This window comes from Erpetoichthys calabaricus, chromosome 17 (assembly GCF_900747795.2).
Source record: "Erpetoichthys calabaricus chromosome 17, fErpCal1.3, whole genome shotgun sequence".
Classification (NCBI taxonomy): Eukaryota; Metazoa; Chordata; class Cladistia; order Polypteriformes; family Polypteridae; genus Erpetoichthys; species Erpetoichthys calabaricus.
Genome location: NC_041410.2, coordinates 2,921,398 through 2,935,652, shown reverse-complemented (window position 1 = coordinate 2,935,652; position 14,255 = coordinate 2,921,398). Strand labels below are relative to the sequence as shown.

Below are 14,255 nucleotides of genomic sequence, written 5' to 3'. Positions count from 1 at the left end.
GTTCTTCTTAGCATTTAAAACTTTTGAAATCTTTCTTGTACTTTTTAAAAAATATATTCAAATAAAATTAACAGCATTGTGTTGTGGAGAGTTTTGGTCTTTGTGTGTGGGGAAAACTCACAAAAAATCCATTTACCTTAAAGAATTAAGTTTGTTGTTATTAAAGTTATTCTCTTGTAATCGTGTCATACATTCATTTGGCAGGAAGAGGAAAACAAAGTTAAAAAAAAAAATTCTCATGTCTAAATTTGAACCCTGACCGTCAACCTTCTCGGTGCCTTGGCCCAGAAACTTGTCTTGTAAAGTGAAATCCATCCATCCATCCATCCATTATCCAACCCTCTACATCCTAATTACAGGGTCACGGAGGTCTACTGGAGCCAATCCCAGCCAACCCAGGGTGCAAGGCAGGAACCAATCCTGGGCAGGGCGCCAGCCCACCACAGGGCACATAAACACACACACCAAGCACACATTAGGGACAATTTAGGATCGCCAATGCACCTAACCTGCATGTCTTTGGACTGTGGGAGGAAACCCACGCAGACACGGAGAGAACATGCAAACTCCAGGCAGGGAGGACCCGGGAAGTGAACCCAGGTGTAAAGTGAAATTGCATTCATAATCTGATTACATTATAAAATGCTAACATCTATCTGTGTGTCCAGTCCCTCTAAGAAATCTGATTGGTCAGTGTAGCTTTGCCCTGATTGGTCAGTTTCACTGGGGTTGCTCAGTCAAACACAATCGAAACAGGAATTGACTCACTTAACGCTCTGACGCTCTGGTGATCACATGGGATGCCACCCCCAAACTTGAACTATCTCATTTGGTTCACCTAGGGGGACCACCCCATTGCCCCCATTGTTCATTAGACACCCCTGGAAGGTCGCAAACACACTAGCAGGTGAATAACCCAGTCTGTGACACTACAAAGACTGAGAAGCACTGCACTATTAGACAGATAGATACTTTACAATGGATATAAGGCAGTGTGATGTAGTGGTTAAAACACTGGACTTCAAACATCAGGGGTTTTCAATTCAAATCCCACTTCTGACACCAGGTGTCCATGAGCAAGTCACTTCAGCAGCCTGAGCTCCATCTGGAAAAAACAAAAGAAATGTGTAAAATCGTATCTCAGGTGTGGAAAGTTAGCTTAAGTAAAGGCGTGAGCCAAATAATAACCAATAATAAAATAATAGATAGATAGATATGAAAGGCATTATATAATAGACAGATAAAAAGGGCACTATAGATAGATAGATGTGAATGGCCCTATATTATAGATAGATAGATAGCGTAGTTGGCAGGATTAGATAGATAGATAGATAGATAGATAGATAGATAGATAGATAGATAGATAGATAGATAGATAGATAGATAGATAGATAGATAGATAGATAGATGTGAATGGCACTATATTATATATAGATAGATAGCGTAGTTGGCAGGATTAGATAGATAGATAGATAGATAGATAGATAGATAGATAGATAGATAGATAGATAGATAGATAGATAGATAGATAGATAGATAGATAGATGTGAATGGCACTATATTATAGATAGATAGATAGATAGATAGATAGATAGATAGATAGATAGATAGATAGATAGATAGATAGATGTGAATGGCATTATATTATAGATAGATAGATAGATGTGAATGGCACTATATAATAGATAGAGGCTGTAGGTTCAGATCCCACCGCTGACACCATGTGGCCTTGAGCAAGTCACTGCACCTGCCTGAGCCCCAACAGGAAACACAAAAGAAACGGGACCAGCTGTAGCTCAAATATTGGATGAAGCCGTCAGCCTAATAATTGTAATCATACACAAGACTGTAGAAACACAGAACCAGTGTGTCACATTCAGAAGTTCTGGTGGCTTCCATCTTGAGTCAAGTGTAATTTTGGGCCCAGTTGTACTCACAGCAGGCAGGTAAGTTATAAGAGAGGCCAATGATCCTCATTTGTTTTCCTGTGGGATGTGAAGGGAAGCTGGCGTGCCCCTACTACTAGGGCATTAGAGGAATGTGCCAAGCTGACCAGGACATGAGCCCAAATCTTTGGGGCTATTTGTTGATTTCTCACACAGGTGTGCCACCCATATTCCCTAGAAGCTTTTCTCAGACCCCTAACTCTTAATATCAGGGTTGCCCCAACCAGAAATGAATGCATGCCAATGAGAGCGTTGGCTTCACAGATGGCGCCCATGACGTTTCTGCTCCTCTTGTGGCCCCTTTGGTGTCTTGTTCAATGCCACCGTTCTCGTGACTCTCTTTTGATCCCTCTTTGTGTATAGGAGGGCATGCCTGCTTTTGTTTGCGTGTCGGCCCCCAGCCGCCTGTGATGTCCCACACTTCGGTGTCCTCTCTAAATGACTCTCTTCTTTCAATCATTTCAACAAAATTCATTCTGCAAAGCAGCGGTTTACACAGACTCGTGTGGCTAATGTCACGCCATTGTCCTTCTAATTGTTCTCTAAGTCCCGCTGGAGTGGCCCCAGTAGCCCCAGGGCACAATCGATCCTGTTGACCTCAGCAACTTCTTTTTACTGGTCAAGAGTGCAGCCTCTGCACATCGGCTTTCCAGAAGACCAACGCACCGCGCTGATAGGCCGGCGGGAGGTGGTCACATGACCCGGCCACGGCAGCCCGAATTCTTTCTTTCTTTCTTTCTTTTCTTTTCCTTTTCAGGTTCAAAAAAGGATTTGCCTCCATCAACAAAAACGTCAAAGGGATAACTTTTTGGAGTGTGGCCTAGCGGGTCTCTTTGGCTTCATGCTTGCATAGAGTTAGCATCACTCTGTCAACCTCTGAAGGCAAGGCATCCACACAGGTGAGTAGGGCTGCGGGCGCGATTCTTTATGGGATTGGGGACAATGATGCCACATCGAGCAAGTAGAGGTCAGGCGCTATCTGACAGAGAGCCATCAAATTAAACACAAGAATACCAGACAGAGGACAAAACGAAGGAAGGGCAATGGCAGCCTGCTGAAGTGGTGATTGGGGCACACCTGACTACCGGGGTATCAATTAAAATACAAATTCCGGGAGCAGTTTGGTTCAACTTTCGCTCCATTATTATGGACACGTTTTGAACGTACTGTGAATGATAGAAACTATTATGGGTTGGTCAGTGGTGCTGTACCTTAACTTAGAAGGCTGCTGCTTCAACACCTGGCGAGTCGCAAAACCTGCCCGGGCTGCCACTGTTAAAAAAGACGGGCAGATTACGGGCATCAGTGTACTGTGGCAAGGTGTCAGCTGAATATACAACTTAAATAAAAATACAAATACAAGTGGCCGAGTAATCGGAATTAGCCGAGGTGCAGGTCAGTTACCTTTAATATTCTTTATTGTATTCGCTGGCTTTATACTGACAGGGTTATATTAACGAAACTTAAAATTAAATGAAAGCTGTGCCATCCTCGTCTTAAACTATTATGGTAACGCTTTCTTTTTTTTCATTTGCTGAAGAAATGTACTGAATTACAGGGAGCCACCGTCCATCCAGGCGGCTTGTAAGTGAGTGTAGGACACCAGCCTGCCTGTGATGGCAGTTCACCCCTGGGCACACACACACACACTGGCGCTGGACAGTCAGCTTCAATAAATAATCAGCTTCCATCAACCAATCGATCAATCTTGATTTTGTATAGTGCCTTTCACAGATTCAAGGTGTGACCTAAATGTGCGTTATTAAAAATTTAACCGTGATTGGCTGAATAATTGAATCAGGTCGCTGTGCAGGCTCTCCTCGTGTTACACGTTTAAGATTTCTTTATTATGCAGCATAATGCTGACCTGGAACTGAAAAATTGATTGCTTTATATTAGCAAAAATTAAACACGAGAGGCTGAGTAGCTGAATCTCATCATTCTGCACTTACACTTTGAAGTGATGCCTATTATATTTTAAGTGATGTCTATTATATAACCATCATAATCATCCATTTTATTTATATATTACCTTTCACATGCCTATATACAGTATGCTGACATTATGCTATAACACAAATTGGCTTTTCCATGTGATCAAAAAATTCTTCCACACATTCAGATATCCACCCATTGCTTTTCTGAACCCTCCTGGTCCATTACAGGGCCACAGGGAGCCACCGCCCTTCCAGGCAACATACAAATGAGTGCAGGACACCAATCTGCCAGTGTACCCTTGGGCACACACACTGAGTCAGGATAGCCTAGACAGTCATCTTTAATAAATAATCATGTTCAAGCATGTAATCAATCAATCGATCGATCAATGTTCATTTCATATAGTGCCTTTCACAGAGCACATTGTCACAAGATTAAAGTTGTTCGCTAAATATGACTCATTGAAAATTTTTAAACATGATTGCTGAAATAACTCAACTTGGTCATTCTCTGTGTGGCACTGGGTCTTACACTTGTAGGCGCTCTTGGTTGTTTATGCTGGCATCATCCTCAGAGTATATTGCTGTCTTCCATCCATCCATCCATCCATCCATCCATCCATCCATCCATCCATCCATCCATCCATCCATCTGACCTTCCATACTTTCATTTTCTGAATCATTCCAGGCTCATGGAGAGAGAAAAGTCTAAAAGAGTGCAGGACACCAACCTGTCCGTGATGCCAGTTCACCCCTGGGCACACACAGGGAGTCGATTCAGACAGACCAACCAGCTTCAATGAATCGATCAGTCATCAATCTTTGTTTTTGTAGCGCCTTTCATAGAATACACTGTTACAAGACGTCAGCTGAATACTCCGTGTCACGTCCCTATAATTTAAACACAGCGGCTGATCTTTCGGCATGCAGTCCTTGTCTTACACTTTTAAGTGCTGTCTATTTTATGTACTGACACTAGACAGAGTGGCAGACTGGGTTTTTCCATCCATTCAGCCATCCACTCATTCCCAATCCATTACAGGACCACAGGGGAGCAACAGTCCACCCAGGTGGCATCTAGATGAGTGCAGAACACAAGCCCCCAAGTGATGCCAGTTCAATTTTGGACTCACCTATCCCCACACAGACTGAGTTTAGAGTGGCCAATCAGCTTTAATCAACTGATCAATCAGTCCAGTTCAAGTAGTAAACCAGCCACTCAATCAAAAAGTCAATCAATCGACCAATCAAGCCACTTTAAATTCATCTTTGACGCAGTGCCTTTCATAGAGTGCCCCATCACCAGGCTTTCAGCAGCTGAACAACACTGAGGAGGAGGAAGAGGAGGAGGAGGACGAGGAGGATATGCAGTGCCTCCAGGTTTGGAACTGACAGAACTGCAAGGCAGAAAAACTCACCATCACCGCGTTGCTGTGCTGCTTGCATTTCAACTCCATTAAACCATTAGAACGTCTATAGAGACATCAGCTGGTACTCCCTGTCACATACTGTCACGTGTCTGGAGCACATGAGCTGACATGACAGCATCCCGTGGCAGTTTGTGTGTTTAACTTTGAATTTTGGACTCTGAGCGGGTTCTTCCAGATGCTTTCAAACAGCATTTGGTGGCATGGAGGTGATGAAGGTTCACTTCAGTGTGTTCAGGTCTTTATCTGTGTGGAGTCTTCATCTTCAGCATGGGAAAGGCGTTATATAAATAAAATGTATTATTATTATTGTTTATCTTCTCCCTGTGTCTGCTAGGTGCTCTGGATTTCCTCTCACATCTTCAAAGATGTGCAGATTAACTGAGCAGTTTGTCTGAGGGCGCCATGTGCTGCGTGGGCCTGCTTCACCATAACATTAGTTTTCAAATCAGACATTAACTTTTATTATTTTAATTGGTACACACTAAGGATTCTTTCTTTTCACCTGTTTTCCATCATCCAACCCACTATATCCTAACTACAGGGTCACGGGGGTCAGCTGGAGCCAATCCCAGCCAGCACAAGGTGCAAGGCAGGAAACAAAACCCGGGCAAGGCGCCAGCCCACACACACACACACACACACACACACACACACACACACACACACCAAGCACCCACTAGGGACAATTTAGGATCGCCAATGTACCTAACCTGCATGTCTTTGGACTGTGGGAGGAAACCAGAGCACCCGGAGGAAACCCAAGCAGACACGGGGAGAACATGCAAACTCCACGCAGGGAGGACCCGGGAAGTGAACCCACCTTACTGAGAGGCAGCAGCGCTACCCACTGCGCCACCGTGCCGCCCTTCACCTGTTTTATAACTGTAAATTTTCTTTATCTCCTTGTAAACCTATTGATCTGCTCTTCACATGGAGAACCATAGACACATGGAATAAGATACCAAGTAGTGTGGTAGACAGTAGAACTTAAGGGATAATAAAATAAATGTTATCACTGCCATCTGCTGCCTCATACCCAGTGACGCTGAGATGGGCTCTAGTTCTCCACCATCCTGATTAGAGTTAAATGTACAGGCAGCTCGATGACATGGCCCAGAAATGGTGGTGTGCAAATGTTGGGTGCAAATCTCACACCTGGTGCTTGTCTCTGTGCAGTTTGCCTGTTCTCCCTGTCTATGTCACCTGTTAATAGGACCACTTGCTCTCGTTTCAGATTGAATTTTTCTCCTCTGGCTTTGTCTGCCACACTGGTTCAGTCCTCACGATGTACAGTTTCATGGGAGGTGGGCTGTTCTGTGCCATTGTTGGTAACATCCTTCTTGTGGTCTCCACGGCAACAGACTACTGGATGCAGTACAGACTGTCGGGGGCTTTCGCTCATCAGGGCCTGTGGAGGTACTGCATGTCGGGGAAGTGCTACATGCAGACGGACAGCATTGGTAAGGAGGACAAGGAGAAGGCACACTGTGTCACCTGATGTGACCACTTGATAACGAGGTCACTGATCCTATCTATCTATCTATCTATCTATCTATCTATCTATCTATCTATCTATCTATCTATCTATCTATCTATCTATCTATCTATCTATCTATCTATCTATCTATCTGTCATTATATACTGCCCTTCTATCTATCTATCTATCTATCTATCTATCTATCTATCTATCTATCTATCTATCTATCTATCTATCTATCTATCTATCTATCTATCTATCTATCTATCTATCTATCTATCTATCTATCTATCTATCTATCTATCTATCTGTCATTATATAGTGCCTTTCAATCTATCTATCTATCTATCTATCTATCTATCTATCTATCTATCTATCTATCTATCTATCTATCTATCTATCTATCTATCTATCTATCTATCTATCTATCTGTTCTACTTATCCAGATGTGTCTAGATGTCCATTATTCACTCTGTGTATTTATTTTTATGAGACTATGACAGGATGTCATCACATATTTTTACTTTTTAATTGTAATTCATGAATCCAATGCAGTACCTAAGAAAATAAAATGAGTTACCAAACTGAAACCAAATCAAATATTTATTAACTAAATAATATTAATACTAATACTGTGACCAGACACCATAGAATGGCTACTTAGCATCCTGGACATCTGGACTCCACTAGAAGTGCTCTAGAAATCACCGGCACAGCCGTCACATCTTCCTCTGATTAAAGTCGTCTGCCAAACATCTCAGGGTGCTGAGCAGGTGACTGACATGGCCGACATGACTGCAGTTGTTCCCGTTGAACTGAAGGGCTTTGTTTGAACGCATTGCCGAGTTTTTCTGTCCTCTCATGAAGTTCTTCTCTTTCTGCAGCTTACTGGAATGCCACAAGAGCATTCATGATCCTGTCCGCCATGTCCTGTTTCGCTGGGATCATCGCTGGCATCCTGTCCTTTGCTCACTTTTCTGCTTTCGAGAGGTTCAACAGGTCCTTTGCAGCTGGGATCATGTTCTTTGTTTCCAGTGAGTACCTCCTTTGAGCCCACAATAGCATTGATAGTCATTTGCTGTGTTTGCGTGGAGATGTGAGACCTGACCTGATGACATCTGAACAAATGACAGTAAGTCAAAAAGAAGGTGACAGGTACTTGAGATGTTCTGATGTGCAGTAGCACTGGTCCTTGGGGCCTCAAAAGAGCTCAAAAGAGGGCACAGTCATTGAGTGAATTCTTGGTCTCCAGCTATTTAAGATCACATTGGTGTAGTTTGGATTTATTTCCATATAATCTATCGTTATATCAGTTTGGACAGCAGCATCTCTCCTGTTTAATCAAACCGTTGAAACTCCATTTGAAAACGCCACCCCCAAAATCCTGCTATGGGACAGAGGCACCATTTTTGTAACTCAAGGGGCGCACGGTCCAGACACTGAGATGGACCCACACCCTCCATTCTTCAAATTCTAATAATACTGAATTTGTGATATCAACACAGAAGAAAGCTATTTGGCTAACTGAAGGGACAAGCATTCCAGATACTGTGGGGGACCCCCCCCCTTCAGTCCTTAAATTCTAATAATACTGAATTTGTGCTATGGACACTGAGAGATTCCATTTTGATACCTCAAGGGTCACATGCTCCGGACATCCGGGGGAAGCCTATAATATTATTATTATTAATTTTTATTTATATAGCGCCTTTCCTATGATCAAGACCCTCCATATGGGCTTTGACCGTCACTCGACATATTGTTTCAGTTTAAGCTTACTGGATGACGCTTACAGAATTTCTTTCCTCTTACATTCATTTCTAGATGGGTGACATTTTTCTGTGTGTGTGTGTTTCTGTACGAGACCCTCCACCAGAGTTTTGACTCACTTGTACTCAGGATCCGAGGGGCTGACAGGCAAAAAAATGATCAAAATGCACAAGTTGACGTAACTGCATTGCAGGGAAATTTGAAACCGTGAACTGATTCATAGTTGAAGCAGCACCGAACGTTTCCCCTTTTTACAACACACAAATTCGTCGAAGCTTTTCAAAGGGAGATTTTGAAACGTCTCAACTTTGTAGAGTACAATCTGTTTAAGATATCTCAACAAAAATTGATTTTGAGATGTGCCACATTTCAACAAATTTGGTCCACTGGAGGGTGATTTCATATCAAGCAGACAGATGGACAGACAGACATGGCTATTGCAGTAGGTGCTCCTCACATGCACCTGAAAACTGATAACATACTCTTCTTGTTAGAGAGTACAATCGTTCAGTTATAAGAATAATGGCAACATGATTATAAATGTTATGGTTGCCCAAGAAATGTTCTACACCTTGGGTGCTTCAGTCCAGAAGGTTTTCAACTTTGAAATGCGTCACCATTAAGACATGTAAAATGTAAGCACATCAGGATCCACAACATCTAATCGATGAACACCATACTCTGAATGAGGAGACCGAGGGTGAGAACCTCTCCTTGTGGATCGTCACTGAGGCTGAAACCAGAATCCATCTCTCTTCACTGGAGTCCAAAAAACAGTTGATGGAACACCACTTGGAAGAAGAAGTTTATAGTTACCCCTTGGGAGGGTAGAGGTTTAAGTCTATGATGTTGTACCACACAGTTAGTCTGTTAACTCAGATCTGCCTGTTCCAATTCTTAACAAGTGTTTAAGGATAATCGACCACCTCAAAAACTCTATCACTCTTTTGAAAGTCTGAAAATGTGGAAGGTGATTTCAAATCTTAGATCAGATGTTCTTCTGCCCCAACTCTACAGCCCTGTTCTCGTTTCCTCCGATTTCCACCCCTTAGAAGTCCACATCTGTGGGGAATGGAGTGACAGCAAAGGTAATGAAGAAGCTGCCATGAAGACAGGAGGCAGATGGGTACCATAAGGCTCGTTCTTTTCTCCCCAGTGTAACGTGTTGTGCCATGTTGATGAGTGACCAGAGGGGAGATGTAGTCAGAAGCTTGTCAAAGTCCTAAATCATAAACCAGTCCCATCTTTCATTGTAACACAAAACCAAAGCAAAGATCAGTCAACGCACAGGGGTTGACACCACCAGGGCTATTTGTTTAGGTCCATCCATCCATCCATTTTCCAACCCGCTATATCCTAACTACAGGGTCACAGGGGTCTGCTGGAGCCAATCCCAGCCAACACCGGGCGCAAGACAGGAAACAAACCCCGGGCAGGGCGCCAGCTGTTTAGGTACACCGACTCCAAAAACTGGGAAAGAGGATTCTAGAAAGACGCACAAGAAAAGGAGACGTTGTCAAGACTTGCAAAGTCCGGTGCTGAAAATCAATTCGCTCTTTTATCAAACCCTAAAACAAAAAGCAAAAATTTTAGTCCAAAGCAATTTCTGAAAATGTCACATACTGTACCAGAGAGTCAAAGAAACAGAATCGCACGACAGACCTGCAGACTTTATCCGCAATCTCGGATGAGTGCAGGCGTGAACTGCCTGACCTTAACACAGTTTGTGTGTCTGACGTCTCATTCTGTGCATTTCTTAGCAACCGGGACACAATGGTGGAGACCACGATAAACAACAATTCATCACAAAGAGACGATCAATATATTTCAGCAATATTACATTAATTTTTAGCACAAAAATGAACTACAAATTTTAAATCCTCATACTGAAATCCTCAAAATTCTGTGAGAATTTTGCACGTTCTGGTTGTGTGGTTTTCAGTTTAACTGGTCCAATTGGTTAATTGGTTAGTGGGTGCACGAGAGGACCTGTCCTGACCGCCCGGGATCAAGAGTGAGAGTTGGAATATTATGGTATGTAAGCATTCTATAGAGGGTGCTGTTAGGCCCATTGTCATGAACTGGAGTCCCAAGCACTTCCAATAATGCCCACTAGAGGGGGATATCATCCTCAAACCCCAGCAAGTCATATGGGCGAGCACCGACTCGTTATTCAATAAATTATGTATTCTTCACACAAAGTATTCCAAACGCTATGAAGTTCCATGGAACACAAAAGCAAAACTGCATTGCCTGAACGACGTAGGCCATCCAACTCAAACAAATTCCAAAGTCAAATTCAAAAAACAAGACAGAAATCGGAAATGTCAGAGATCCAATGATTAACCAAATTCACAACAAACTCAAGTAAACTCAGCGCTCCAAGGAACTTTTGGAATGAACTGTCGGGAATTGTGGGAGACACTCTGGATTTAGAAGTGCAGAGGGCAGTTCCTGGTGGGGAGTGGCAGGTGGCCCCACCTCTTGGGGGACCACCCACAAAGCACACGACACATAAGTCAGGCAGCTTACATGCATAAACAAAATCAAAAACAAAGGATAATAATAACAATAGTAATAATACCTGCGGTGGGCTGGCGCCCTGCCCGTGGGGTTTGTTTCCTGCCTTGCAGCCTGTGTTGGCTTTGATTGGCTCCAGCAGACCCCCGTGACCCTGTAGTTAGGATATAGCGGGTTGGAAAATGGATGGATGGATGGATAGTAATAAAACATTTTATGTATATAGCGCCTTTCCCATGTTCCACACAATCATCATAAATCAAAGAATCAAAAATGAACAAAAGAGACACAAACCACAGCTGGGGAAGAACCCAGGTGGAGACATGACAGCTCCTCTAATGTATTGGCCAGAACATAATTCTCTTACATGGCTGAACCTCTCACTTCCATCTCTGTCCCCTTTCTTTCTTCCTTCACAGCTTTGTTTGTGCTGCTGGCGATGGCCATCTACACCGGCGTCACGGTCAACTTCCTGGGTAAACGCTTCGGAGACTGGAGATTCTCGTGGTCTTACATCCTTGGCTGGGTAGCTCTGCTCATGACGTTTTTTGCAGGTGGGTTTTCTTTAAAGAACAAATTGTACTTCTTTGGAATAAGTTCTGTTTCATCCCGGGTTCCTCTTATTCTTATTTTATAGCTTTGTTAAATATCTTTGACGTATGTGTAGGTGTTCCTATTGCTTGGCTTTATGATTTGCATCATTCATTAGGTTTTGTGTATCCGCCTTTGTTGTGTGCCTTTTGTTCTGAGTTTGGTTCCCTATGCGGTGGGCCGACCTGCCCATTACCACCATAAGGGTCTGCCCTCAGCCCTGTACAGGTGAGGAATTCCCTCCCAGTCCCCTGCGGTTCATTGTGAATGCTGAACATTTCTTTTTTGTGGTTTCTAGAATTTTTACTTCCCCCATTGGATTACTATATTAAGACTTGGTTTTGATATCAGATCTAATCGGGTGGCCTTCGTTATTCAGGCCACTAATTTTGCCTTTGTGCACCTGTCAGCTGATGTTTGTGCTTCATAACATTTTTATTATTACAATTCTATGTGGGGCGGCACGGTGGCGCTGCTACCTCACAGTTAGGAGACCCGTCTGGGTTCGCTTCCGAGTCCTCAGTGCGTGGAGCTTGCATGTTCTCCCCGTGTCTGCGTGGGTTTCTTCCCACAGTTCAAAGACATGCAGGTTAGGTGCATTGGCAATCCTAAATTGTCCCTAGTGTGTGTGTGCCCTGCGGTGGACTGGCGCCCTGCCCAGGGCTTTGTTCCTGCCTTGTACCCTGTGTTGGCTGGAATTGGCTCCAGCAGACCCTTGTGACCCCGTCTTAGGGTATGGCAGGTTGTAAGATGACTGACTGACTGACAATTCTATGTGTCCCTCTGTATTATTAGTTGAGGTTTTCTCCCCTCTTGTGGCCATTATTGGAATTTGTTGTGACTTATGTGCTTCGGAACTCTCAAGGGTTTGTGGCGATATGCTGTGCTTGGTTTTCATCAAACATGGCACCCTGCATGGCAACCAAACATATCCACCTTGGACACAGCCGTCCAGAATTGTTGTCATTGCTAGCTTCTGTAAACAGAGACGTCTCACCTCAGGTGACAAAGAAAACGTCAGATCAGACCACATCAGGCAGAGCATGCAGCACATCTCCTGGATGAAGCTTTGGTCTTGTCACATCTGGACTAATGCTGGCAGGAGAAGTGGCATGTGTCACCAAGCCACAGCAGGCGATACAATGTTCAGTTGTGTTCAGCGGCACGTGTCACTTGTCTTGTGGTGGCCAGTATTGAGTTCAGATCCTTGAGGATAGTACAGAGGGACACCCCGGAGGTCCTGAGCTCCTTCTCACCCACTCAGATAGATGTGCTGAGGAGTGGTGTCAGGTGAGGACGCCTCCATGTGCCATCAGATCTCAATCCAGACTCTCTTCATGTGGTGCTCCAAGCTGCCCACCTCCATCTGACCTTCTGACCCCCTCAGCGTCTCTAAGAAGCATCCGAGGACTCAGCTGTGGTGAATTTCTGTTAACTGATATTAGCTGTCAGGTTTTTGTGACCTCGGATGTGTCACCTGCTGGCATTTTGTTCTGCGCTCCTCAATCCTGATGGTCAGTTTTGTACCCCTTGTCCTGTCACACTCGTTCCCACACTGTGTCCCAGGGTGATGTTTGTCACTTTGGATAGAAGTGTCTGTTAAACAAATCAATGTAAATGTAACAGGTATAAGCGGGTGGACCCCAAAACCATTGACAGTCATGTAAACTGACGATGGGCCATTTTAGATAAGTCCATGTGTGTGTCTCCGAAGTCATCCATCCCTGTGCTCCATCAAGCTTCTGCAGGGCGTTAGGAACGACTTGTCCTCTGCTTTCTCTTCTCTGACCCCACCGTTTGTTTTCCCCACCAGGTATATTTTACATGTGCGCCTACAGAATGCACGAATGCAGAAGAGTTTCCGGACCTCGCTGATAACATCGGGAGCTCGGAAACGACGGAGTGGTCAAAGTCAAGAAAAACAAGACGAAGGGTCCCGACACAAAGTTTCAAGCTTTTTATTTTTTCATTTTTTTTTTAAAGTCTCATTTACTTTGATTTTAAAAATAGAAATCTTACAACATTGTCATTATTGCACAACTGTTAAAAAAAATAAAAAAAAGAGAGAGAGAGAAAGAAAGAAAGAAAAAGGAAAAGGAAAGGTGGCGGTGCTCCTGGCTGTAACTGTTCTTCTAGCAGATTCCAGAATAAAGACTAAATGTGTCGAAGGCTCCCTGCTGCCTTAGCAATAAGAAAGGCCTGGGCTTTGATGAATCTGTCGATGGTCTTAGTCAAGAAGTGTGCGGAGTCTGCAGGAGACCACTTTGGGGTGGGGTGGGGTGGGGTGGCGGGGAGGGACATGACAGAATACTTCTGATCACAGAGCTCACACCACAGAGTCTTACACTTCAGTGCCTTAGCCACCAGGGGGCACCCACTGCCTGTTGGTAGCCCTTCATAAATTTGCCAGAAATGGACGGAGGGTCTGCTCAGCACCTCTCTTTGGGACAACAGATGGCAAAGTGTGACACTGCTGCCACCCTAACCACTTCCCTGTCATCTGTTCAGTTGCTGATGACATTTGAGTCCAGTTCAGAGTTTTTTTTTTGGGGGGGGGGCGGAGCTGGGGCTATCCTATCAGCGG

The 14,255-nt window shown here is 43.9% G+C and overlaps 1 protein-coding gene across 1 annotated transcript; it reads left to right on the top strand.

The window, feature by feature from the left end:
- The first annotated feature begins 2,756 nt into the window (after positions 1-2,756).
- Positions 2,757-13,766, top strand: lim2.5 (lens intrinsic membrane protein 2.5). The gene is made up of 5 exons (XM_028823377.2): positions 2,757-2,849; positions 6,548-6,773; positions 7,675-7,824; positions 11,500-11,634; positions 13,485-13,766. The coding sequence occupies exons 2-5, from the start codon at positions 6,599-6,601 to the stop codon at positions 13,544-13,546; spliced, it is 522 nt and encodes a 173-aa protein (XP_028679210.1). The 5' UTR covers positions 2,757-2,849; positions 6,548-6,598; the 3' UTR covers positions 13,547-13,766.
- Positions 13,767-14,255: the final 489 nt, after the last annotated feature.